Source organism: Felis catus, chromosome D3 (assembly GCF_018350175.1).
Source record: "Felis catus isolate Fca126 chromosome D3, F.catus_Fca126_mat1.0, whole genome shotgun sequence".
In the NCBI taxonomy this organism is placed as follows: domain Eukaryota; kingdom Metazoa; phylum Chordata; class Mammalia; order Carnivora; family Felidae; genus Felis; species Felis catus.
Window position 1 is genome coordinate 9,890,413 of NC_058379.1, and position 26,220 is coordinate 9,916,632.

The following is a 26,220-nucleotide window of genomic DNA, read 5'->3' on the forward strand; positions in this document are numbered from 1 at the left end:
CAAAAGTTAAGGTGCAGAACAATATTGAGTAGTATGTTCTCTTTAACATATACTACAAAGTGTTTAAGTCTTAAGCATTCAGCTTAGTGGCTATTTTCCAATACATCTGTATTTACCACTTTGAAGATTGAGATCTAGAACATTTCCAGGACTTGGAAATCTTTCTCAGATTCCCCTGCAGTCCATACCCTTCAGATGGAACCATTATTCTGACTTCTCTCACTTCAGATTAATTTTGCCTGTTTTTGAACTTTGTATCTTTGGAATCACACATAACATACTGCCTATTTAAACTAAATATTCTATCTTGTTACAAATAAATAATGCTTTGTAAGTTGCTTTTCCTACATAGCATGATATCACGAACATTTTGCAATTAAAATTTGCAATAAAGGGCCGCTTGGGTGGCTCAGTTGGTTAAGCATCTGACTTCAGCTCAGGTCATGAACTCGCGATTTGGTGGGTTCCAGCCCTGCATCGGGCTCTGTACTGACAGCTCAGAGCCTGGAGCCTGCTTTGGATTCTGTGTCCCCTTCTCCCTCTCTGTTCCTCCCCTGCTGACTCTCTCTCTCTCTCTCTCTCTCTCTCTCTCAAAAATAAATAAAAATTTAAAACATTTAAAAAATCTGCAATAAAAATCATGGTTTTAAATTGCATTGTGGATAGTATATTCTTGGTTATATTCAAATATTTATTATTTTTCTTTTCTTTTCTTTTCTTTTTTATTTATGAGGGAAGAGGACTTCAGAGTATCCATACAGGCAGCAGGTGAGAAACTGGGGAGTCAAACCTGCGACTCAGATGCTCCCTCTTCCACTGCAAAATGCTAAGTGTTCAAATACGTATAGAGCCTTGCCGAGGTCTTGCACAGGGCATTATAATAGCAACAAGAATGACTAATAAGTATTAATGGCTCATGACAAGAGAACAAATGCTATTAATTATCCTAATATTTTAGGCGTATTGGTAATGTTTGTGCAGTATTATTCATGCAAATATTATTAGCCTGTGTCAGGGGCAGTCGTTGGGCCCACAGAACCAGGGTCACAGCTCAGAGCTCAGCTGCTCCTCCCAGATGTGCAGGGGCTGGGACTTGCAGGGATTCACCCCGGTGGAGCTCTGAGGCGCCAATGGGCGCGTAGGAGGCGGAGCCCTGGGAGCGACAGCGGTGCCACCCAATGGGCCGACAGCTGGGGCCGTCTGTGGCCAATGGGCGCGCCCCTCCGCGAGGTCGGAAGTGGTGAGGCAGCTCCGGGGGCCGTTGTTCAGTGCGGGGGCCGAGTGAGGCGGCTCTGTGCGTCCGTGACTAGCGGGTCCGCCGCGAGTCCTTGCTCGCTCTCGTCTCGGGTGAGTGTAGCGGTGGCCCGCGCCTTGGGAGCCCCCTGTGGCCTCCGGTTAGGGAGGAGGCCGGCATCCTGACGGCGGGGTGTGTGGGCGAGGGGACTGTGGGCCCCGGGGGTCGCGGCCGTAAGGAGAAAGACGGCCATGCCGCCGCGTCTCCTCAGGCCAGTGGGGGAGGCCGCGCGCTGTCCTCAGGGAACCGGAGCCTAGACAGCCCCCGGCGGCGCCGCCCCTCGGAGGCCTGGGCCCGGGCGTCTGGGAAGTGGGCGTCGTCCGGAGCGCCACTGTGGGCACCGCGCCCCGGGCGGAGCCGCGAGTGTGTGTGTAGGGCGGGGGGTCGCGTTAGCCTAGTTGCCGGCTCTAGTCCCCCCTCCGACCAACCGTGCGGCGGCTGTCTCCCCTCACTTCTGCTTTCGCGGGCTCCGAAATGGGATAATGACTTTCACCTCCTGGGGCTGTGGTCTGAAAGAGAAGATAACGTGGAGAGCGTTTAGGATTATCAGAGGCACAGTAAATGTTAACCGCTGTTATTTGCGAAGCTGATGCCCTCTCCATGCCCCATCCCCGAACTCCCGGGCCTCCCCGGGTGAAGGGGCGGTTGGAAACCGCCTCCTGGGTCTGGACTCTGAGGGGACAGCTGCCCCCCCCCCCCCCCCCCCCCCGCCCAATGCCTAAGAAGGGGGCTCCTTCTAAGGTCGAAGACTTGCCGTAGCAGAGCACTTCCGTGCATTCGCCCATCTACTCCGTACAACGACCCTTTGAAGTATTGTCAGTTGTCTGCCTGAGGAATTTGAGGCCCAGAAAGGTTAAGTCCCGTGTCTCCTGAAGGTCAGGACCGGAGCTCGACCCTCAGGGGGGCCCCGCTCTGAGCCCTGCACGCCACCCCCATTCTCCTTGCCGACAGAGGGCACTTTCCGCATCCGAGGCTCTGGTCTTGGTTTAGTTTCTAGAGGGCACCTAGAAACAGTCAGACCGCCCTTAGAGAAGTATCTCGTCTTGACGCTTTGGGACCGTGATTTGTTTTCACAGATAGGTGCTTCCTATCCCTCCTTTACATTTCCTATCAGAGCGGTTAGCTTGACTCCTGTAGCTCCCTAATTTAAAACCCATCAGTGGTTTACCTTTGGGCTTGGAATATAATCCAGTACCCTTTCTGCTCTGATAAGGCCTTGAATCATTCCCCTTTTTCATTATGCTCTTCCAGATCTACCTTTACTTTCTCTTTCATTGCCTTTGAGGCCCTCTGCCTGATTGGGCTTTTCCCCCACGCCCGTCCTCTTACTTCCTTTTCACACTTCAGGTCTTAGTTTAAATGTCATCTTCTCAGAAAGTTCTCTCATCACCCTTATCTAAAGTAGACTCCCTTCATCTCCATTTGTCTGCTACCTACTTTTCCATAGAAATGCTCAGTGTATATCCGTTTCTTTATTTTTCTCCATTGCTAAGTTGATCTGTTAGATCAGACAGTATATATTTCTTGAATTTGTAAAGTGTTCTTAGTGCCTGGGCCCAGTGTGTGGCACACGGCGTCTCAGTATGTTGAATGAGTATGTGCTTTGAAAAGTGAGTTCTTTTAGAACCGTCAGATCCATCAAAGAAAGAGCCCTTTCGGGGCAGTGTTTAAGACCATTTTTGTGTCACTGTAAATCTGAAGTAAATAGTGATAAAAAAAAAAAATTGCCAGCACTTTGCTCTCTGTGCTGACATCTTGTCTAAAAAGAAGGAAAAACTTTGCAGTGCACAAACCCAGCAGACATTCTCAGCTAAGGATCGAAGTTAACATCATCTATAATAATAAGATTGTTGACATCATGTGCCTTCTGATATAATGCACTGACAATGAGCGCGACATCAGTTCTGTGGTATTCTTCCTAAAGATGTGTTAGCCATGAGAAAACATCAAACAAACTCGAACTGAAGGGAATTCTACAAAATACCTAGCCAGGACACTTAACAAGGTTCTGAAAGATGAAAAACTAAATATCGTAGATCAAAGGAGATTAAGGAGAAATAACTATATGCCCTATGTGACCCTGGATTGGATCTTGAACAAGAAAAAGGGAATTAGTGGGATGATTCATGAATATGATCTATAGGTTTATTAATATTGTGTTTCCTGCACTTGATAATTTTACTGTGGTTGTTTAAAATGTATTGGGTGAAGGGTATACAGGAGTTTTTTTGGTGCTGTTTTTGCAAGTCAAATTATTTTACAATGAAAATTAAAAAATAAAAAGGCAAAATCCAAGGGTATGAGCTATTAAATAAAATGCTTTAATGTACTGGTTTTGGGAACATTTTTCTGGGTACTTGTGTTTTGCTTTTGTGTTTTGCATGTCATCCTAAAAGCAGAAACGAAATTGAAAGTTTACACTTCTTCCTTTATAGTTTTCAGGAAGAGCTAAAGATGGCTGAATTTCTAGATGACCAGGACACTCAACTGTGTGACAACTGGTAAGAGATTAAATCTAGGAAATGTTATTGGAATGAGAACAAACTTGCTTCTGTAAAGGGTTGGTTTATTTATTGGCAGGTTAAAATTGAGACCACATATGTTGTGGAAATATATGGGACTAAAGCCTTTTTAACAATTTTATATAACATTGTTTTATTAATTTGAGAAGATGGTGGGTTCAGATAGTGTAGAGAAATGACTATAGAGTGATGTGATGCAGCTGGGAGTCTGGAGCTCTGGTGCCTGCCTTTAGTTAATGACTTGGCAAATGACCCCACTGACCGTTTTTGGAGCTTCACTTTTCTGATGTATAAATCAGCAAATTTATTTTTTGTCTTTCTGAAAAACATCAGACTTTTAAATTTTTATTTTTGTAAATTAATTTTTATTTTTTTAGGTAGGCACTGCCCTACTTAACTCACAACCTTTAGACCTGAGATCAAGAGTCCCATGCTCTACCGACTAAGCCAGCCAGGTGCCCCTCATACATTTTTAAAAAGATACTAAAAATATAATGCAATGTCTGGAGTAGATGAGTGTTTTTCAGATGTGTTGCAAAGATTTCCCTGTGTGGCTACAGTGGCTGTCTTGGGGATGATTGGGAAGAGGTTTAGTGAGCTTGGCTCTACATCTAACAGTGAGAGCAGTTCAACCAGAGCCACTCAACTTTTTTGCCGAAGGAATGTTCCCCCACTTAAAAAAAAAAAAAAAAAAAAAAAAAGTCTGGGTAAAGTCTTCGGCAGTCCAGCTTAATCATTATCACTTCGTGATTCCAGAACTGTTTGTGAAGACTGGGCGTAGTCTTGAATATTAACCTTTCTGTTTTGGCGTGTGTAACCCACGTGAGTGACATGAAAGAGCAGCTTTTTCTTCCTGAAATGAAACTTAGAAGTGTAGCTAATAATTTCTTGAGACTTTGGTATTTTAGTGACATATAAGTGCTCTTATGGAATGCTAAAGAAAAAAAGCTATGTTTAACTTAACGAAATTAAGGGAAGTGTAGAAGGGGAGAGATGTTGAATAAAGAAAATAGTTTGACTCAGATTGATGGAAGGTTCGAGCCACCTAACAACAATTTTATTTTTTTATTGCCTCTTTCAATTTTTGCTCAGGGCTTTCAGCAAAATTAGGATATAATCAGAGCAACTGCTGATTGCAGTATTCCTTCCCTGAACAGAATTAAGATTCATTTCTAAGAGGGCGCTTGCTTTATGGGGTGTTTTTTTCCTACTATGCCATTATCACTTTCTGCCAATTTAAAAACTACTTGAGCTTTGTGTTTCACATATGCCTTTACTGTTAATGAAATAATCAGTTATGCAAATAATCACAAGAAAATATTGTGATTATGTAAGAAAACATACTGGCAGTGTCATCAGTTACGATACTCTTTATAAGTCCACTTCAATTTGAAGGAATCTCAAGGCCAGGACAATATATAAATAACTATGCTAAGGGAGTTTAAAAAAAAAAGGGTAAGTTAATGGAAAGCTAATGAAAAGAGGGTTATTCAAAGCCAAAGCAATTTATTTAAAGAAAAAAGATTAGCATGGAAGGGTGACCAAACCAGCACAGGCCTCTCATCTAAGTAACCTTATTTGAATTCCAGGTTTAAAATTTTTGTTTTTAGAGCCATATTTCTACAGTTCCCTAAGAAAAGTTAAGATAATCTTTAACATGTGAGCTGCTGGAGTGCCTTGCCTGACTGGCTCAGTTGGTAGAGCATGCAACTCTTGATCTTGGGGCCCTGAGTTTGAGCCCCACATTGGACATAGAATATACTAAAAATAATAAAAAATTTAAGAAGTTAAAAATGTGAGCTGTCCTTAGATCCACTAGACCAGTAAAAAGAGTAGTTTGTTATTGAAGATGTTTTTGCATGTTATCTTCCTTCTCTGATTGTGGGGAGTAGTTCTAGGGAACAGGAACTTCAGTGTTAGAAGGCTTTGACTTTTAGGGGCACCTGGCTGGCTCAGTTGGAAGAGCATGCGACTCTTGATCTCAGGATCATGAGTTCAAGCCTCACATTGGGTGTAGAGATTACTAAAACCAATGAAAAAAAAAGGGAGGGAGGCGCCTGGGTGACTCAGTCGGTTAAGCATCTGACCTTGGCTCAGGTCATGATCTCAGTTCGTGAGTTCTAGCCCCTCATCAGGTGAGCTTGACCCCACTTCGGGTGAGGCCTGCTTTTCTCTCTCTCTCTCTCTCTCTCTCTCTCTCTCTCTCTCTCTCTCTCACTGTCTCAAAAAGCAAACAAAAAGGCTTAGACTTTTATTTTTGTATGTATTAAAGAATTGATTTCTAGCTTGTGTTTAGCATTTAGAAGGCTGATGGGAATTTTTCTGGAAGCCTTGGCTTGCCTTTCAGTCACTTCTATCTAAAATAAAATTTTAGGGGTGCCTGGGTAGCTCAGTTGGTTGAACATCCGACCTCGGCTCAGGTCATGATCTTGCGGTTCATGAGTTTAAGCCACCATGTTGGGCTTGCTGCTGTCAGTGCAGAGTCAGCTTCGGATCCTCTGACCCCTCTCTCTACCCCTCCCCCATTTGAATGCTCTCTCAAAAATAAACAAACATTTAAAATAAAATGAGGGGCACCTGGGTGGCTCAGTCAGTTAAGCGTCTGACTCTTAATTTCAGCTCAGATCATGATCTCAATTTGTGAGATTGAGCCCCGCGTTGGGCTCTGCGCTGACCACAAGGAACCTTGGGATTCTCTCTCCCTTTGTCTCCATCTCTCCCTCAATTGTTCTCTCTCTCAAAATAAATAAACTTTAAAAAATCAAATAAAATGAAATTTCATCTTTAACTTGCTAGTCCCTCCACCCTAAGGCTTTTTAGTGGTTTTATTTAGATATGGAATTGTGTTCTCATTTTCTTACTTAAAACATCTTGTTTTTTATCTGTAGGTAGGAAGCAACCATATTGGTATTTTGTCTGGTTGGAATGTTTGGTGTGACTATCTTGGCAGTTAAATTAATTTTTTATTTTATTTTTTTAAAATGTTTTTTTTTATTTTTTTTAACATGTATTTATTTTTGAGAGACCAAGAGAGACAGAGTATGAGCAGGGGAGGGGCAGAGAGAGAAGGAAACACAGAATTCGAAGCAGGCTGCAGGCTCCAAGCTATCAGCACAGAGCCCGACGTGGGGCTTGAACTCACAAACCACGAGATCATGACCTGAGCTGAAGTCGGACACTTAACTGAGTGAGCCACCCAGGCACCCCCAAAAATGTTTATTTTTGAGAGAGAGAAAGAGCATGAGTGGGAGAGAGGCAGAGAGAGAAGGGGACAGAGGATCTGAAGTGAGCTCTGTGCCGATAGCAGTGAGCCTGACATGGGGTCTCAAACTCCAGCCATGAGATTGTGACCGGAGCTGAAGTTGGAGGCTTAACTGACTGAGCCACCCAGGTGCCCCAAAAAGAAAATTATTTTAAAAATTATGAATTTCAGCAGTAATTATTAGCTTAATTTTTTGTGGCATTTGTACATGTATGTTTTGCAATCATGATATAGCTCTACTTTCATTTTGTTGTACATATTTAACATAGCCATTAACTTATTTAGACATTTTTAGTGTTTTTTTTAAATCATTTTATCACACTAATGAAAATCTTCATAATCCCAAGAGTGAGATTACGTCGTTAAAGACTGTATTATGGTCCTAGAAACACATTTTCAGGCTATTTTTAAGCAGTTTACAGTATCACTGGTAATGTATTAGAATATTAGTTTCACAACATATTTAATGGTGGAATTTACTAATTTTTAACTTTTGTTAATTTAATAGGTTTAGATGATAACTTTGATTTATAGCTCCTTCTATATATTTTAATATTCTCTAGTTGAAAAAAATAAAACTGAATTAATTAAAACTACTGGTTTCCTTAGAAAGCTAGGAATTTTAGAGAAATAGGGGAAATTAAATCTTTCAAGACATTGGTAGTTTCTTTATCCATTTGAGTCTCCTTCCCATCTCACAGTTGATTACCTTCCAGTTTCTCTATAAGAGCTGCCTTAATAATTCCACCATTCGGTAAAAATGAATTTGCATTTATTTGGTGTCTTGGTCTTTCAGACTAGGAGTATGACTGTTGCTGGAGACACATCAGTCATCCTACTTTAAAATGTTTTTTACACTATGGTTGGAGATTAAAACTATGTAAAAGAGAATTAAGCTGTCTATATTTCAGTGTGGAAGAGAATTCCTGTAGTACTTAGCTTTGGAGGTGAAATAGGATATTAAAGATTTCTTGTATAGGGACGCCTGGGTGGCTCAGTTGGTTAAGCGTCCAACTTTGGCTCAGGTCATGATTTCGCAGTTTGTGAGTTCAAGCCCTGCATCGGGTTCCGTGCTGACAGCTGGAGCCTGCTTCAGATTCTGTCTCCTTTCTCTCTGCCCCTCCCCTGCTCACACTCTGTCTCTGTCTCTCTCAAAAATAAACACTAAAAAAAAATTCTAAAAAAGATTTATTGTATAATTGTCATTATTTATTGTGTTCAGTATTTTTCTGAAATTTTAATCTAGGTGACATTTTTTTTTCTTTTAAAGTTTGAGAGAGAGAACGCTCGCAAGCACATGCTCACAGAAGGGCAGACTCCCTGCTGTCAGTGCCCCTCGGAGCCCCACTCGGGGCTCAGTCCCACTAACTGTCAGATTATGACCTCAGCCGAAATCAAGATTCAGACTTTTAACTGACTTAGCCACCCAGGCACCCCCATAGACACATTTTCTAAATACAATTTTTAGCTAGACTAAAATTGGGAGTTTTCTGATGGTCACATCCAAATGACAAAGTAAAGACTTTATTTTTTAATATTTTTTTAAGGAAAAAAATTTTGAAATTTATTTATTTTGAGAGAGAAAGCACAAGTTGGGGAGGAGCAGGGAGAGAGGGGGAGAGAGAGAATCCCAAGCAGGCTCTACACTGTTAGTGCAGAGCCTGATGAGGGGCTCTAACTCACAAACCATGAGATCATGACCTGAGCTGAAGTTGGACACTTAATTGCTTGAGCCACCTGGGCACCCCAAGACTTTTTAAACATTTATTTCTTTTGAGAGAGAGGCATGGGCACGAGTTAGGGAGGGGCAGAGAGGGAGGGAGAGAGAGGGAATCCCAAGCAGGCCCTGCACTGTCAGTACAGAGCCCAACGCAGGCTCAAACTCATGAACCATGAGATCATGACCTAAGCCAAAATCAAGAGTCAGACGCTCAACTGACTGAGCCACCCAGGCACCCCTAGATAGGATATTTAATTGGATTCCTTAAACTAAAAGAGAATGGCAAAAAGTGAGTGAGGAGACAAGATTGGGGGAAGGGATTCAGGACTTCATTTTTGTACAGTTCTGCAGTGAACTTTATATCAACAAGGACAGAGAGCATGTTCCTGACTAGTATCTAGCCCACTTTGAAAGGCATCTGGGATATAAGGGAGGCAATTTCTTTCTTTCTTTCTTTCTTTCTTTCTTTCTTTCTTTCTTTCTTTCTTTCTTTCTTTCTTTCTTTCTTTCTCTCTTTCTCTCTTTCTCTCTTTCTCTCTTTCTCTCTTTCTCTCTTTCTCTCTTTCTCTCTTTCTCTCTTTCTCTTTCTCTTTCTCTTTCTCTTTCTTTCTGCTTATTTATTTTGAGAGAGAGAGTGCAAGTAGGGGTAGGGGCAGAGAAGAGAGAGAGTGAAAGAGAATCTCAAGCAGGCTCTGCACTGCCAGCATAGAGCCTGATGAGGGGTTCCAGGTTCTGAACCGTGAGATCACGACCTAAGCTGAACTCAGCTGCCCAACCAACTGAGCCACACAGGTGCCCCAGGGAGGCAGTTTTCTGTTCCCCACTGGCTATCCCAATGCTGGCATCTGCTCTTTTTGGTTTGACTTTTAGTGGAATAAAGTCTAATGAGATTAAACCTACCTCAGACTGAGAGTGAAAATAAATGGTAGGCTGTTTGGTTCTGGTTTTTTTTGTTTTTGTTTTTTTTTTAAACAGTCCTGGAGTGTATCATTGTGCTTGGGATCATGGATGGTTTTAGAAAAGCCTAGCTTGGGGCACCTCGGTGGCAGTCAGTTGAGTGTCCGACTTTGACTCAGGTCATGATCTCATGGTTCGTGAGTTTGAGCCCCGCATTGGACTCGCTGCTGTCAGCGCAGAGTCCGCCCCAGATCTTCTGCTCTCTCTGCTTCTCCCCTGCTTGTGCTCTCAAAAATAAACATTTAAAAAACAATAGAGAAGCGCAGCTCATTTCTTGGTGTCTGACTTCATGTTGCTGGCTTTGATTAGCTCTGGCATGTAGAAAGTGAGGCTGAGCTTGTAAAGGTAGTACGTAGTACTGATAACTCATTGTTGTGCAGAAGACTCAAAACTTTCAGGACTTCTTGAAAAGCAGGGGTAGTAACAATCTTAAGAGCTTATAATAGACTAGATTTACTAAAGAGAAGTAATGGAGACTAAAGATCAGACAAGCCAGATTTCCATGTGATACCACTGTGCAGAAGTCAGTAATGCTTGTCTTTCACTTTGATCTGTTTCTGTAGCAAGAAAGAAATTCCTGTGTTTAATTTTACCATCCATGAGATCCACTGTCAAAGGAACATTGGTATGTGTCCTATCTGCAAGGAACCGTTTCCCAAATCTGACATGGAGAGTCACATGGATACAGAACATTGTCAGGTGAACCACCCAAGTACTCAAATGTTCATAAATGTATTATACTTGCTGTTTTGCAGTAGCAAGTGATTATGTTGTCACAAAGCCAATTTATTGTCACTTCTTATCATAGGTGACCTGCAAATGTAATAAGAAGTTGGAGAAGAGGCAATTAAAGAAGCATGAGGTTAGTTTTCCTGCACCATGAAGAGAGTGCGTTATCATAGGGCCAACATTACTGAGATTACTGACCTAAAAGCGTTTTATTTACAATTTCAAAATAAGTATGAAAGTTTTGTCCTTCATCTGCTGAGTATGTATACTCTTGGGGTCATCTTCATTGGTAATTCCTGGTTTATTCAATCAATTTAAAGCCAGTGCTATATACAAATGTGCAGATTAGAGAAATCAGTGTCTTTCTGAAGAACAGTCTGTTTTCCTCATTACCAGGTATTTAAGAGATTGGAATGGTAAAGGGAAATTAGGCTGGTGTAACTTTGACAAACATATCTGAATTGCTATGCTTTTGCTATTTGCTCCTGGGCGCCTCTGATTTTAGGTTACTTTGTAATGTGTGCACAAAATGATGATAGGGTGGCTGAGTAGATTCCTTTTAAGAATTTCTTTCCCTCTGTAGAACCTGGTGACAGGGACCAAGAGGGAAGCTGTGACTCTTAAATGCATAGAAAAGCATGGCAGGCAAAGCTAGGGCTGGAAGAGAATATTGAAGTAAATGTATATTTTTGGCTTTCCTTGCCCTGATTAAAACATAGGCTCTCTTAGATCTGCATATTAACTGCCTCATTACCCTGTGTTGCAGGAAACTGAGTGTCCTTTACGGCTTGCCCTTTGCCAGCACTGTGATTTGGAACTTTCTGTTCTCAAACTGAAGGACCATGAAGATTACTGTGGTGCCCGGACGGAGTTATGTGGCAATTGTGGGCGCAATGTCCTGGTGAAAGATCTGAAGACTCATCCTGAAGTTTGTGGGAGAGACGGAGAGGAAAAAAGAGATGAGGTTGCCATGCCTCCTAATGCATATGATGAGTCTTGGGGTCAAGATGGAATCTGGATTGCATCCCAGCTCCTCAGACAAATTGAGGCTCTGGACCCACCTATGAGGCTACCCCGAAGACCACTGAGGGCCTTTGACTTGGACCTTTTCCATAGTAGGACTACCAACCAAAGGAACATGACAGCCCATTTTCCAATTCAGAATAATCTATGTGAGTTGTGTTTGGTTTAGAAAACTGGAATGGTGTCAGAATCTCAGGGCAAATGGGAAGAGTGCTTTGGGGGCAAATAGATCTTAATTATAGAAACCTGATTGGGTCGCCTGAATCGCTCAGTCAGTTGGCATCCAACTCTTGATTTTGCCTCATGGTGATCTCACAGTTCGTGGGATTGAGCCCCATGTTGAGCTTTGCGCTGGCAGTGTGGAGCCTGCTTGGGATGCTCTTTCTCTCCCTCTCTGTTTGCCCCTTCCCTGCTTGCGTGCATGCATGCTCTTTCTCCTTCAAAATAAACATTAAACTGCAATCAGGTTTCTATTTATTTAGGTAACATTAAGAAGAATAACTTTCCTGTAGATGGGAAACAGTAGAAACTCTGCTGTTGGATTACTGTTGGATTACAGCTAGGGTTGATGATAATGATAACAATGACAGTGACGGTGCTGTTAATAGCTAATATTTACTGAGTATACCTGATGTGCTTCAGGCATTTGTAAAGTGCTTTATATGTATTAACTGATTTAGTTGTCATAAGCAGTCTTTTGAGGGTAGGAAAGTGGCAGAGCTGGGACCTGAATTCAAGCAATCTGACGCCATGCTTCAAACCATTCTGCTATAGTGCGAGAATATATAAAATGTTAAGCATGGTGCTTGTTTCATAATTATAGTTCAATAATATTGGGTATTAATAAGAGTTTCATGCTCTACCAACTGAGCTAGCTGGACACCCATTGTATTGGGTATTAATAAAACAAAATAATAGTGGAGACTTTTATCACAGCAGACTTAATATTTGGAGTCCTATGAGAACAGGAAGACTAGGCCTCTTTTGTTCCTGCATAGATGCCTGTAAACCTTGAATAGTTGCTCGGCATGGACTTGAGCTGAGGGGTAGCAACATCTCTAATGTATTTTGAGTACTGTTTTATTTTTTTCTCCCATCCAGTGGAAGAACAAGAAAGGCAGGAAAGGAATAGAACCCGGCAGCCCCCAAAAGAGGGTGGTGAAGATAGTGCAAACCTGGACTTCATGTTGGCTCTAAGTCTGCAAAATGAAGGGCAGGCCCACAGCATGGCTGAGCAGGACTTCTGGAGGGCTGTATGTGGTGCAGACCAGTCCCTTGAAGGTCCCAATGCTCTGAATGACATAAAGGGTAGGTTTGTTTATTCTGCACTAGTCTCTGTCTCTACAGGTTTTTTTTGGTCTAACACCATATAATTTATATAAAATTGTAAGTTTTCCATCAGATAAGATTTGCCTTTTTTGTTTTGCTTTCCCCAACTTTTTATTCGTAGAAATTGTCAGAATAGTACAGTTCCTATCTATATACCCCTTGTTTATATTTGTCAGTTTTAGTGTTTTCCATTTATTTTATATATTTTTATTTCTACCCCTGAATCATTTGAGAATAAGTTGCAGACATAACATTTTATCCCTAAATACTTCAGCATGTATCTTAAAAACAAGGGTATTCTATGTAAACACAATACAAATACCACTCTCAGGAAATTTAACAGAGGTTCCCGACTTATACATAATGTTCTTTGGAGCTTTTTTGTTTTCAAAATCCAGGATTATACGTTGTGTTCTTTTTAGGTTAATTTAGTTTAGCCCCCTCCACCTGTCTTCTTTCTTTCTTCCTTTCTTTCCTTTCTTTCCTTTCTTTCCTTTCTTTCCTTTCTTTCCTTTCTTTCCTTCTTCTTTCTTTCTTTCTTTTCAGTGCATTGGTACTTTTGAGGAGTCCAGTAGCCCCCTCCACCTGTCTGTCTGTCTGTCTGTCTTTCTTTCTTTCTTTCTTTCTTTCTTTCTTTCTTTCTTTCTTTCTTTCTTTCTTTTTTTCTTTCTTTTCAGTGCATTGGTACTTTTGAAGAGTCCAGGGCAGTTGTTTTGCAGAATATTTCTTTCCTAATTTAGATTTGTCTGATTGTTTTCCCATGTTTAGATTCAGGTTACACAGTTTTGGCAGAATTGCTATGTTGGTGATGCTGTCCTTCTCAAGATGTCAGTTTATCCTATTATTCATTAAAATGAAGTCTGTCAGGTACCTTCATTATATGGATGGCTTTTATCTTTATAATAGCTACATGCAGATTGTTATTTTGAGATTGTGGGGGAATGAGATATTTACACCATCTTTTATTTAGTAGTTTTTTCTATTCACTAAGGTTTCTTGCTTGAATCAGGTATAACTGACAATTGTGCAATAGTGATTTTGTTTTTATCCTTTGTTCTAAATACTTATGATTCTATAAAAAACTTTGCTCCCCTCCCTGCCTGCATTTAAAAACAATTCTGGGGGCACTTGGGTGTCTCAGTTGGTTAAGTGCCTGACTCTTGATTTTGAATCAGGTCATGGTCTCACAGTTCGTGGAGATCAAGCCCATGATGGGCTCCACACTGGGCACAGAGCCTGCTTAAGATTCTCTTTCACCCTCTCCCTCTCCCCTACTTGCTCGCATATGCTTGCTCACTCTCAAAACACAGAGACAAACAACTTTTAAAATAAAAATAAAAATTCTGGGACACCTGGCTGGTTCAGTCGGTAGAGCCTACGATTCTTGATCTCTGGGTTGTGAGTTCAAGCCCCATGTTGGATGTAGAGGTTCCTAAAAAAAAATAAACTAAACTTTTAAAAACAAAAGTTGGGGGGCACCTGGGTGGCTCAGTCCGTTGAGCATCTGACTTCGGCTCAGGTCACGATCTCACATTTCGTTAGTTTGAGCCCCACATCAGGTTCTCTGCTGTCAGCATGTAGCTGGCTTCCGATCCCCTCTCACCCTTTCTCTCTGCCCCACCCCCTCTTGCGCTGTCTCTCAAAAATAAAAAATAAATAAACATTTAAATAAAAATAGGGGCGCCTGGGTGGCTTAGTTGGTTAAGCATCTGATCAGCTCAGGTCATGATCTCACAGTCCTTGAGCTCAAGCCCCACGTTGGGCTCTGTGCTGACAGCTCACAGCCTGGAGCCTGCTTCGGATTCTTTGTCTCCCTCTGTCTCTGCCCCTCCCCTGCTTGTATTCTGTATCTCTCTCTCTCTCTCTCTCTCTCTCTCTCTCTCTCTCTCTCTAGTATATGTGCTGCCGAAGCGAGCACTCTCTCTCTCTCTCTAAAGAAAATAAACATTATTTATTTAAACATTTTTTTATCCCCCCCCCCAGATCTTTATTTTTTTAGAATTTTTTTTAACATTTATTTATTGAGAGAGAGACACTGAGCATGGGCAAGGAAGGGGCAGAGAGAGGGGGAGACACAGAATGCAAAGCAGGCTTCAGGCTCTGAGCTGTCAGCACAGAGCCCGATATGGGGCTCGAACTCACAAACTGCAAGATCATGACCTGAGCTGAAGTCGGACGCTCAACCGACCGAGCCACCCAGGCGCCCACTCCCCCACCCCCAATTTTTTAAATAAAAATAAAAGTTGGATTGTGTTCAGTAAACCATCACTTTGGGTCTCTAGTTTGGAGAACAGTATATTTGAGGGATGCATGTCCTACATATTTAAAACACTTGAGTTGTAAGAGATGTTGGGGACCTAAAATTACACAGCTGTCAGCTATGAGTTTTCTTCATACCACTGTATCAATAGTGACTCCAAGAATAGTAGGATAATTATTAACATTTTGTTGATTTGGATAAAATAGGAATTGGTCCTGGTTAAAAGAGGTAAATGGTAGAGTGTCGTATGCCTTGCTTAAAGGAAGTAAATGGTAGTGTTAATAGAAACTTGGATAGGTGTTGATGTATTTTTCCTTTTAAAAAATTTTTGTAGTTTCTAATAAGTTAATTTAAAAAATAGGGGTGCCTGGGTGGCTCAGTCGGTTGAGCCTCTGACTTCGGCTGAGGCCATGATATCATGGTTCGTGAGTTCGAGCCCCACGTTGGGCTCTGTGCGGACAGCTCAGAGCTTGGAGCCTGCTTTGGATTCTGTGTTTCCCTCTCCCTCCCTCCCTCCCTCCCTCCCTCCCTCTCTCTCTCTCTCTCTCTCTCTCTCTCTCTCTCTGCCTACCCCTCCCCTGCTCACACTTTTTCTCTCTCAAAAATAAGTAAGCATTAAAAAAATTCCTTTTAATAGTAAATATATGTAAAATATTTTGTTTTTATGATCTACTCTAGATAGTGACTGGTTAACATGTAAATTCATGTAAATTCAAAGATTGAATAAAGGGATGAGTCTGGCTCCTTAGAGGGTGATGTCCCCACAGATTGGAAAAACACTATTTTAGGCTGTATTTTCTTCCTTAAGAAAATGTTCTTTGTATTATAGAAGGTTTTTTCAATTGAAGTATAGTTGACATTAAGTTAGTTTCAGGTGTACAACCTAGTGATGCAACAATTATATACATTATGAAGTGTTTACTACAGTAAGTGTATTACAAGTTATTAACTGTATTCCCTATGTTATACTTTCCATCCCCGTGAGTAGAGAATATTTTAAAACAATTTGCATATGTAATAAAAATGATTGTGTATAAATCAAATAGGTGAATTGCATTATATGTAAATTTTATCCCAATCTGTTAAAGAAGAAAGGTAAAAATAGTTTAAAAAAATTAACGTTGTAAAAGAGTGTAAGAGGGAGTTTAAGTTTTGTCTTTACCCACTGAAAACAGTCTCCTGGTTCTCCCCCGAGGTTACCACTTTCAGCAGGTAATTAGGTGACCTTATAGTCCTTATAGTCCTTATAGACCTTATAGTCCTTGTGTATAAAAGGATGTGAATGTGTAATATAATGAGATTGTTTAAAAGCTGGTTTCATTAGAGAGGCATCCTGCATTTTGGGGAGCAGTACAAGGCTTCCCATTGTAATGTTTAGCTTTGAATTCTTTTCATTTCAACAACCTTTTATGGTATGCTGATACCTTTGATTTCTCTTTTTTTTTCTTTCTTTTTTTTTTTTTTTTTTTTTTACATTTTATTCACTTTCGAGAGAGAGAGAGCACAAGTGGGGGAGAGGGAGAGAGGGAGACACAGAATCCAAAGCAGGCTCCAGGCTCTGAGCTGTCAGCACAGAGCCTGACGCAGGGCTCAAACTCACAAACCATGAGATCATGACCTGAGCCTAAGTTGGATGCTTAACCGACTGAGCCACCCAGGGCCCCACGTTTGATTTGTTTTTTACCTAATAGTTGCTGTTTCTTCCCTTAGGAAAATGCCCTAGCCCCAAAGAAAGCCTTTTCCAAACTCTGAGCAGTATCTTTTTTTAAAACTTTATCTTGAGAGAGAGAAAGAGCATGCACGTGTGCACACGTGAGCATTGTAGGGGCAGACAGAGAATCCCAAGCAGGGTCTGTGCTATCAGTGTGGAGCCTGACTTGGGGCTCCATCTCATGAACTGTGAGATCATGACCTGAGCCAAAACCAAGAGTCGCACACTTACCTGGACGCTTAACCAACTAAGCCACCCAGGCACACCTAAGCAGCATCTTTTAATGTGAGTCTCCTTGTCAACTGTTCAGACTTGACTTTCATGGTATGGAAGAAAGTAAGATGCAGTAGCATAGTAGTCACAAGTGAAGACTGGGTTCAGTGTAGTTTCCTTTATTTTCTCCTTTCTTGGTTATTTATTAGATTGTTTTATTGACTTTTGTTTGCTTGTTTCATTCCATTTTTCCTCTCGTATGGGATTTATATTCTCTGTCGCTATTCTTGTCATGGTTGCCCTGGAAATTTCAACATGTTTATTTTAATAAAGACTGAATCTTAGTGATAAAGTTCTCCCAATTAATACAGTGCCCTCAGAATTAGGATTATCCATTTATGACTTAAAAATTACTGGGGTGCCTGGGTGGCTTAGGTTAGGCGTCTGACTTCGGCTCAGGTCATGATCTTACAGTGCATGGGTTTGAGCCCCGTGTTAGGCTCTGTGCTGACAGCTCAGAGCCTGGAGCCTGCTTCCGATTCTGTATCTGCCTCTCTGTCTGTCCTTCCCCCGCTTGCACTCTGTCTCTCTCTCTCACAAAAATAAATAAATGTTAATTTTTTTTTTTTTTTAATTACTGATGTGGGGGCACCTGGGTGGCTCCATCAGTTAAGCGTCTGACTTTTGCTCAGGTAATGAGCTTGCAGTGTGTGTTCGAGCCCCATGTTGGGCTCTGTGTAGACAGCTCAGCCTGGAGCCTGCTTCAGATTCTGTATGCCCCTCCCCAAATAAACATTAAAAAAAACCCAAAAACCGATGTGTTAGTGTTCTCTCTTATTTTCTTTTTGACACCATGATGTAGGCATTTCTTGTTTTATATACTCATTATATTTATTTGTACTTATTACGTGTTTACCTTTTTTTTTTTTGCTCACCCATTCTTGCATGTGTCTCAGAATTTCCTTCTAGGATAAATTTCTTCCTAAGGTATATTCTTTGGAAATTCTATTGGAAGTGTCTGTTGAGTGTAAATTCTGTATTTTTGTTTGTCTGAAAATATCTTTATTTTTTTTATGTGATAGTTTCTCTGGTAATAACAATTCTAGCTTGCCAATTATTTTGTCTTCATTCTTGGAAGATATTCTATTTCTTGGCCTCTGTTGGCTATAGAGAAGTCATCTATTAGTGTTATTTCTATAAGCTTTCCTTTTTTTAAATTTCAATAACTTTTTTTTAAATTTCTGTAACTTTCTGTCTGGCTGATTTTAAGATCTTTTTGGCTTTTAGGTTATGCAGTTTCTCTGGCTTTACATCTCTTGGGTTTTGCTAGCTTTCCTGATTTGTATTTTTCATCTGTATGGAAAATTGTTATCTGTTACTTTGTTGATTATTGCTTGTCTTCCATTCTTTGTAGTCTCTTCATTTTTTTTTCTTTCTTTCTTTTTTAAAGTAAGCTTTATGCCCAGTGTGGGGCTTGTACTCATGACCCCAAAATCAAGAGTTGCATGCTCTACCAACTGAGCCAGCCGGGCACCCCGTTTGTAGTCTTCTCTTGAATTCTGTTTAGATGTGTTAGTTTTTGCTCTGTCCTCCCTGTTTCTTACATTTTCTGTTTCTTTGTCCTCTGTAGGGCATTCTGGGCAACTTCTTAACTGTCTGCTTTCTAATCTGTTGTTCAATATGTCCATTGAGGTTTTCACTTCAGTGATTATATAGTTTTCATTTATTCTATTTGAGTTCCATTTGGTTCTTTTTTCTTCAGTGTGTCTTCTCGTATTTTAAATAATCTCTTATATCTGGGATAGTCCTAATTCCATTTTAAACATAGCTTTAAACATTTTTAAATATACTTATTTTTCTATAGTGTCTGAAAATATATCTGAAGTCTTTTTTTTTTTTTTTTTTTTTTTTTTTTTTTGCTATTTGTTGTTTCTGCTGTCATGGTGGCTTGCTGCCTCCTGCATGTGTGCACATGTGTTTTAACAGTTTTTCTGCCGTGTTCGCCTAAGAGTATTTATATGTGCTTCTGGCAGGTGCCTAGTGATACTACTGACTGAGATAATTTTAAATTGAATTTTAGGTTGGCTTGGGTTTTTAAGAATTATAAACATGAATTTATATAAAACCAGAAGTGTAGATTCTAGACTCAAACCCATGTAAAGGCCAAACTTAGTTACTGTTTCTTGGTGGAGACTTCTTTCTCCTACCCAGAGTGAAGACCTAGGTCATCCTTTCATTGTTCACCCTCCAGTTCAGCAGTTTTGCCGAAGCTGTTGTGTTTGGGGAATCCTGGGCTTAAACCTCTTATTTTTTTTTTTTTTTAATGTTTTTTTTTCAACGTTTATTTATTTTTGGGACAGAGAGAGATAGAGCATGAACGGGGGAGGGGCAGAGAGAGAGGGAGACACAGAATCGGAAACAGGCTCCAGGCTCCAAGCCATCAGCCCAGAGCCTGACGCGGGGCTCGAACTCACGGACCGCGAGATCGTGACCTGGCTGAAGTCGGACGCTTAACCGACTGCGCCACCCAGGCGCCCCTTAAACCTCTTATTTATTTGCCCTCTTAAGTTACTTTTATTGAGCATATTTTTTTTTTTTTTTTTTTTTTTTTTTTTGGTATTTTGTACTGGGAGAGTTTTGCTTGTTTGTTTTCATTTTATTCTTGAGAGAAAGAGAGCGTGTGCGCGCTTGAATGCATGAGAGTGGGGGAGGGGCAGAGAGAGAGGGAGACACAGAATCTGAAGTAGGTTCCAGACTTTGAGCTGTCTGTCAGCACAGAGCCCAAGTTGGGACTCAAACTTATGAATGGTGAGATCATGACCTGAGCCGAAGTCCGATGCTTAACTGACTGAGCCACCCAGGTGCCCCTGGGAGAGTTTTTCAGGATATTTGTCTTTCAGTCATAAGCAGGCCTCAACTTACTGATCTGTAAAATGAGAGTAATGTCGGATCTCCATAAGTTTTCTTGGGGGACAGAAATATTGCACAGAAGCCTTTAGATTAGTGCCTAGAGTTAGTACACATTTGAATTCTTCCTTAATTAGAGTAGTGGGTAAGTAATCACTTTATTCCTACTCAGGAAATGGTGACAAAGAAATCTCTTTTTTCATAGTGGAAGTTTTTTTTGCCTGGCGCTTGTCTCTTAGATGGTTTCCCTTTGAGGATTTATAGCCCCAGAAATTGCTGTATATAAGAAATGTCAAAGGAAGTTGGACTTTTATACAAAACTTCACAAGGGAGATGAAAGGTTGAATTGAGTTTGTTTTTGTTCATTGAGTCTGACTGTATGGCCTGATACCTAGGTACGGCTGACCGGACCATGTTGCCTTGTGAATTCTGTGAGGAGCTCTACCCAGAGGAACTGCTGATTGACCATCAGGTGTGTTGTGAATTACTTGAGGAATATGTGCAGGCCATCGTTGGTGTTGTAGACCACATGAGATCTTGAGCAAACTATTTTAATGCACCTGTGGCAGAAGTGGCAACTATATTTCTTAACACGGCATGACTGACCTACAGATTTGAAAACTCTGCCTTGTTCCCTCTTGGAAAAAGTAATGTTCATTCCAGCAGGCCCGCTTGCTCCTCCCATTCTGTGGTCACTAGTGTACATCTCTACTGACCATCTTATAAGCTGGTCTCATCTCATGCCACATTTTGATGTATTGGAGGCATACTGAAGTCCTTGCAGTTCCCTGGAAGGGTTAAGGGTCTTTTTTGCACTTGACTTTTTCTGCCTGCAAGGTGTGTGGCCATCCATCCTGTCTCCCCAACACACTCAACAGTGCAGACTCCTTGCTCATGGACTTAGTTCTCGCATGACTTTCAGGAAACTATCCTAAGTTCTGAAGGCTAGGTCAGAAGTCCCACTCTTTGAAAGTGCTGTGCCTGCTTCTCTCTTAGCCTGTCACCCTGTGGTATGGGCTCCTGATGCCCTGTTGGTCTGCACCACTAGGCTGAGTTTTTTGAGGAGGTTCTGTGTTTTCCTAGCTACTGAATCTCTCAATACCTGGTATATGAAAGGTGTCATATTCTTTTTGAATGGTTGAAAGTTCTTGAGCCATTTAGGAATGGTTAGAGAATAGCCTTTGTGTTTGAGGATTACCTGGTGGAGGGAACCATTTTTCTTCCCACAGTCTTGCTGTCTCTGATTTGGGATTTCCATAACTATTAAGTAATCCCTGTGCTCTAGGTGGAACATATGTGCCCCCTCCATAAGTGGAATAGTAACAGTATTTGAATACATCCAGTTTTTGTCTTGGGAGCAGCATAAGAAAACCCGTTAATAGGGATAACAGCCTCTCTTATTCTGTGGTTGTGGGGAGAATCTCCAATCTTTTCAACTTAAAAAGAATAATAAAAAACAACCCGCCCCCCCCCCCAAAAAATAAAAAGAATAATCACTGGGGTGCTTGGCTGGCTCAGTTGGTAGAGAGGTGACTGTTGATCTCAGGTTTATAAGTTCAAGCCCCATGTTGGGTGTAGAGATTACTTAAAAATAAAATCTTTTTTTTTGAAATGTATTTAATCTCTATACCCAACATAGGGCTTGAACTCATGACCCCAAGATCAAGAGTCAGATATTCTGACTGAGCCAGCCAGGAACCCCAAAAATGAAATATCTAAAGAAAAAATAACATGAACACAGTAAAAAAAATACAAAACAGCAGAAATATTAAAAATAAAAGTAGAGTGTTTCAACTGCATTTGCCCTAACTCACCCTTTTTAGTCTCTCTCCCCAGTATTAAGCATTATTAACATTTTGTGACTTTTAGATAATGATTTAGGAATGTAGTGTTTTCCTTAACTTCTGCTTTTTTTTTTTTAATCTATGTTTTTTGAGACAGACAAGCTGTAACCCTTCCTGTGCCTTACCTTCACTCAGTATGGGCAGCACTCCCCCCAAAGAGGTGGAGGACCCTGATGTCATCTTCCAAAAGTTTTTGCAGCAGGCTGCAAGTAACCAGTTAGACTCTTTGATGGGCCTGAGCAATTCACCCCCTGTAGAGGATAGCGTCATCATCCCATGTGAATTCTGTGGGGTACAGCTGGAGGAGGAGGTGCTGTTCCATCACCAGGTAAGAGTCTCTAGAGGACCTGTCCACTTCATTCCATGCAGATCCTCTGAGTAAACCTGAGACTTTTAGAACTGAGAATGCTTCTTTAGCTTTTAAGTTGCATGTAAACCTGACCTGGCTATTGGCCATGCCCTGTTCTGTGAATTATCAAAGGGGTCTACTACCTCAGGCTTTCAGACATTCTCTACCTGTGTCAACTAAAACCATAATGTCATTAGCTGAGGACCTAGGAGCCAGGACTCCATTTAAGCAAGCATCCTGGACCTGCCAAAAAGATTTTGATGCGAGGTTCCCTGAGATCACTGACCAACATTTTATTTTTGACAAGGCAGTTTCTTCCTTTTGGTGGCATTTGAGTCTCTAATTCCAGGAGACCTGAAGGTCTGGTTCTGGCTTTACCTTTATGTTTGACCTTGGATAGGTTCTGTCCCTTCACTGGGGATGTCTGTAAATGAGGGAATTAGACTAGACAGTCTAAAGTTCTTTTTCAGGAGCTCCTACGTGGCTTAGTTGGTTAAGCGTTCCACATCGGCTCAGGTCATGATCTTGCAGTTTGTGAGTTCGAGCCCCGGGACGGGCTCTGTGCTGACAGTTCAGAGCCTGGAACCTGTTTCAGATTCTGTGTCTCCCTCTCTCTTTGCCCCTTCCCCACTTGTGCTCTGTCTCCTCTCTCTCTCTCTCTCTCTCTCTCTCTCTCTCTCTCTCTCTCTCTCTCTCTCTCTCTCACTCACTCAAAAATAAGTAAACATTTGAAAATAAATAAAGTGCTTTTTCAGCTTTGCAGTCTAGGATTCCAACCTGTTGGTAAAAAATATATTCTCTGTCTAGTCTTGTTTGTTATGAGAAGCTACTCCTGGAGCTGTGTTCAGCGTCATTTATGTAGTTGGTCTGATATAGCTGTTGCTAGAACATGACACGTTTCTATAAGAAAGCATCTGCTTTTGGATCAAGCAGTACATAAGTAACTGCTTGTTGTCTCCAGGGAGATACTATGAAAGAAGTAACCGTGTAGATCCTCTTTGATCAAAGTATTGATGTGCTTTTCTGGGTTCCTGAGATCAACCCTTCCCTTATCCTAGTAGAAATCAGAGTGCTTCTCTTAGTGCCTTAGGTGCTAATGGGAATGATTGAGCCATTCCAGATGTGTTTCCTCTTAGTCCTGGACCCTTTTTCACGGTGGTTGTCGAAGTTGTATCCGTCTCCTCCCTCCCCACAAAGGTGTGTTTGCCCAACCTGCCATTCCTTCCTTTCCTCCTGTTGTTCCCTCTCTTAGGGTTAACTCAATTCTGAAGTACAAATTCTGTTTTTTCTTGTCAGGACCAGTGTGACCAACGTCCAGCCACAGCAAACAACCATGTGACGGAGGGGATTCCTAGACAGGATTTCCAGCATCCAGAGACTTCACCAGAGCTGCCCAAGAGGCGTGTCAGACACCAGGGTATTAGCCAGGGCTGAGCCAAGGCCACAGGTCTGCTGCTGGCTCAGGCCTGCTTACCACTTGTCATCTGCTACTCTAACATGGGGGTTACCTGAATTCTGAATTCCCAAGCACAGTAGGATCTTACTGGGGTCTCTCTTGAGGCTAGTTGTGGTCCCATGTTAGACTGAGCTGTCTCAAGTGTATTATAGGGTAATGGCTTTGGGGACAGCCATGAGAAAGGCTCGTCAGTGCTTATTCAGCTGTAGGTCTTCTATCTGTGCAGTTGATAATTTGGAAATAATTTTCAGATCTTACTGTGTCTGCACTGGGTCCCTGTTTCTAGTTTAGGGTACTCAAGTTCATTAGTAATAATATTATTTAGGAACCTCATGTCTGGGGGTCCTTGGATGGCTGTCGGTTAAGTGTCCAACTTTGGTTCAGGTCATGATCTCATGGCTTGTGAGTTCAAGCCCTGCTTCAGGCTCTACTGTCAGCGCAGAACCTGCTTCTGATGTTTTTCTCTACCCCTCCCCCATTAGAGCACATGCACACTCTCAAAAATAGACATTAAAAAAAACCCAAAAACCCGCATGACTAGGCAAGTAAGCTGTTTTTTAAATCTAACCATTACAAAGCCAATTACAAATTATTTTTCGAGGTTTGCTGGCACACCGTTGTTGAATAGTCAGGAAGACTGTGTTTGAGGACCCAGGTAATAAGTGTGGACAAAATAAGTCAGGACCCAAACCTGACCTGAAGATGTGGGTTTCAGCAGTCTTTAGGGCTAAGGCAGTTCTCTTCTACCCAGAATTCTATTATTCCTGCCCCAAATCCAGCACTAATAGCAAGAGTAGGCTTTTCCCTAAAACTGGTGCTTTTTTCTCTTCTCAGGAGATCTGTCTTCTGGTTACATGGATGATATCAAGCAGGAAATGGCTAAAGGGCCCACCTACCCTCTTCCCCCCAGCAGACCCATTAACAATATGACAGCTACCTGTAACCGACTGTCAACATCCACATCAAGCCCCAGACCTGGGTGCCAGCCCAGTCCTCCTCGCATACTGAAGCTCAACAACTTAGACAGCCAAGACAGCCGGGGGCGGAATCGAAACAGCCATAACTCGGCCATGGCCACTGGACATGCTCCAGTGATTCACCCGGTGCGAAATCTCTACCCAGAAAACCTCGTACCCTCCTTCCCCCGTGGGCCTTCCGGGAGATACGGAGCAAGGTAAGAATCAGTAGCCCAGGAATGGAGCTTGGGAATAGCTCAGGAGAACATAGTGGGAGTGTGTGGACTTTTGTGTGTATTGTGACCTGATTCCAAAATGTTCTTTTGCTATTGGTGGGTTTTCCGTTGTTCATTTGTTTGGTCTGCTGGCAGAAAGCTGCTTTTGTCTGGTTCCAGCTGTTTTTGTTCTCTCCCGAGTTTTCTGACTTTTGTTCAGCAACCTCTCAGGTACTAGTTTCCAATCCTTCTCTTTCAGTGGTAGGAGTGAGGGTGGCAGGAACTCGCGGGTCACCTCCACAGCCGCCAACTACCGCAACAGAACTGCAAAGGTAATTGGGGATCCAGCCCATGATGCTCAGCTAGGACTCAGAAATGGGTGGAACTGGTGTGGTTCTTGAAGTCAGAGGTGAGCGGTCAGGCATTCGTGGCCAAAGGGCTGTTCTTTTGGCTTTGGATGAGGAGGTTTCCATAGAAGTTTGACATCTCCAGGGCTCTAAAGGAGGAGGACTGCTTTTTCACTTCCTGCTTTCTACTTTGTGTTCTGTTGTTCAGGCAAAAACCCCCAAGCAGCAGGGAGCTGGGGATGCAGAGGAGGAAGAAGAGGAGGAGTAATGGCGTCGGCAAAGAACCTGCACGTTGGTTCCATCTTCTCTGCACAGCAGCACTTGCCGCAGTTCAGGCCCCACCTCTTGGGCTCTATGGGCAGGGGAGATTTTACAGATTTTAACTTTTTCTAGGTTATGGCCATTTTGTGTCTTTTGAGATTGTGCTGTGGGAGTTTGAAGGTTTGGGGGAGGGTTAGCAGGGAGGCTGTTGAGAAATGTTTCAGCTTTAGCTGCTGCCTGCCTTTTGGCCTCACAGAAATACAGTGTATGGCCTCTCAGCCCACCAGGGCTCCATCTTTTGACATACTATTACCACTGCTTCTTGGTGCTGTATGGTCCTGGTGGAAAGAGGAGAGAAAAGGTTCTGGAAACCTGGTACTCACCAGTGGAATAATTCTCTTCCCTGCTGGGGCCTCGATCTGGGAACTTTTAGGTAACCTCTCCTGTGTACTGGCCCTCCACACTCTAGAATTTGGGCCTCTGGTATGTATGGAGGCACCTGGTAGAGTGTTCAGGCCAGTTGCAATATATGTTAGGAACAAGGCTTTTGGAGATGAGTTGAGCTAGAGGTGAGTGCACTAGAGGCTTTGTTTTAATCTGCTTCTTCGGCATTTGGCATAACTGCCTTCTGTTTCTGGTGGGGAGCACGGCTCCTTTTTCTTTACTGCCTTCTGCTGGAGAAGGCTGGGGGCTCCCTGTTGCCACCAGGGCCATGCTGGGCTCTGATGGGATCAGGCCTGAGGCCTAAGCTCCGTGGCTTGCTCTGAAAACCAAGTATCAGAGCCCCCTTCCCCTCTTTTTATTTTACTACTACCACCATTATTAACATCCTTGTAATAGAAATAAAGTTTGTACTTGGAGTTCA

General features: G+C 42.0%; 1 protein-coding gene across 2 annotated transcripts; it reads left to right on the top strand.

Moving 5' to 3' along the window:
• The first annotated feature begins 1,194 nt into the window (after nt 1-1,194).
• Nucleotides 1,195-26,220, top strand: TRAFD1 (TRAF-type zinc finger domain containing 1). 2 transcript variants are annotated; one of them, XM_003994681.5, is made up of 12 exons: nt 1,195-1,347; nt 3,730-3,795; nt 10,319-10,454; nt 10,564-10,617; nt 11,251-11,656; nt 12,609-12,815; nt 20,323-20,399; nt 21,869-22,099; nt 23,417-23,537; nt 24,411-24,750; nt 25,007-25,079; nt 25,303-26,220. In XM_003994681.5, the coding sequence occupies exons 2-12, from the start codon at nt 3,749-3,751 to the stop codon at nt 25,360-25,362; spliced, it is 1,752 nt and encodes a 583-aa protein (XP_003994730.1). In that variant the 5' UTR covers nt 1,195-1,347; nt 3,730-3,748; the 3' UTR covers nt 25,363-26,220. The 2 variants fall into 2 exon arrangements, with proteins under 2 accessions (XP_003994730.1, XP_044897475.1); XM_045041540.1 differs by lacking the exon at nt 1,195-1,347 and adding an exon at nt 1,408-1,426.

Coding starts and splice junctions, on each gene's coding strand:
- TRAFD1 (XM_003994681.5), top strand. CDS start 3,749: ATGGCTGAATTTCTAGATGACCAGGACACTCAACTGTGTGACAACTG. Junction 22,100..23,416: donor AGGTGCTGTTCCATCACCAG/GTAAGAGTCTCT, acceptor TTTTCTTGTCAG/GACCAGTGTGACCAACGTCC. Junction 23,538..24,410: donor GAGGCGTGTCAGACACCAGG/GTATTAGCCAGG, acceptor TTCTCTTCTCAG/GAGATCTGTCTTCTGGTTAC.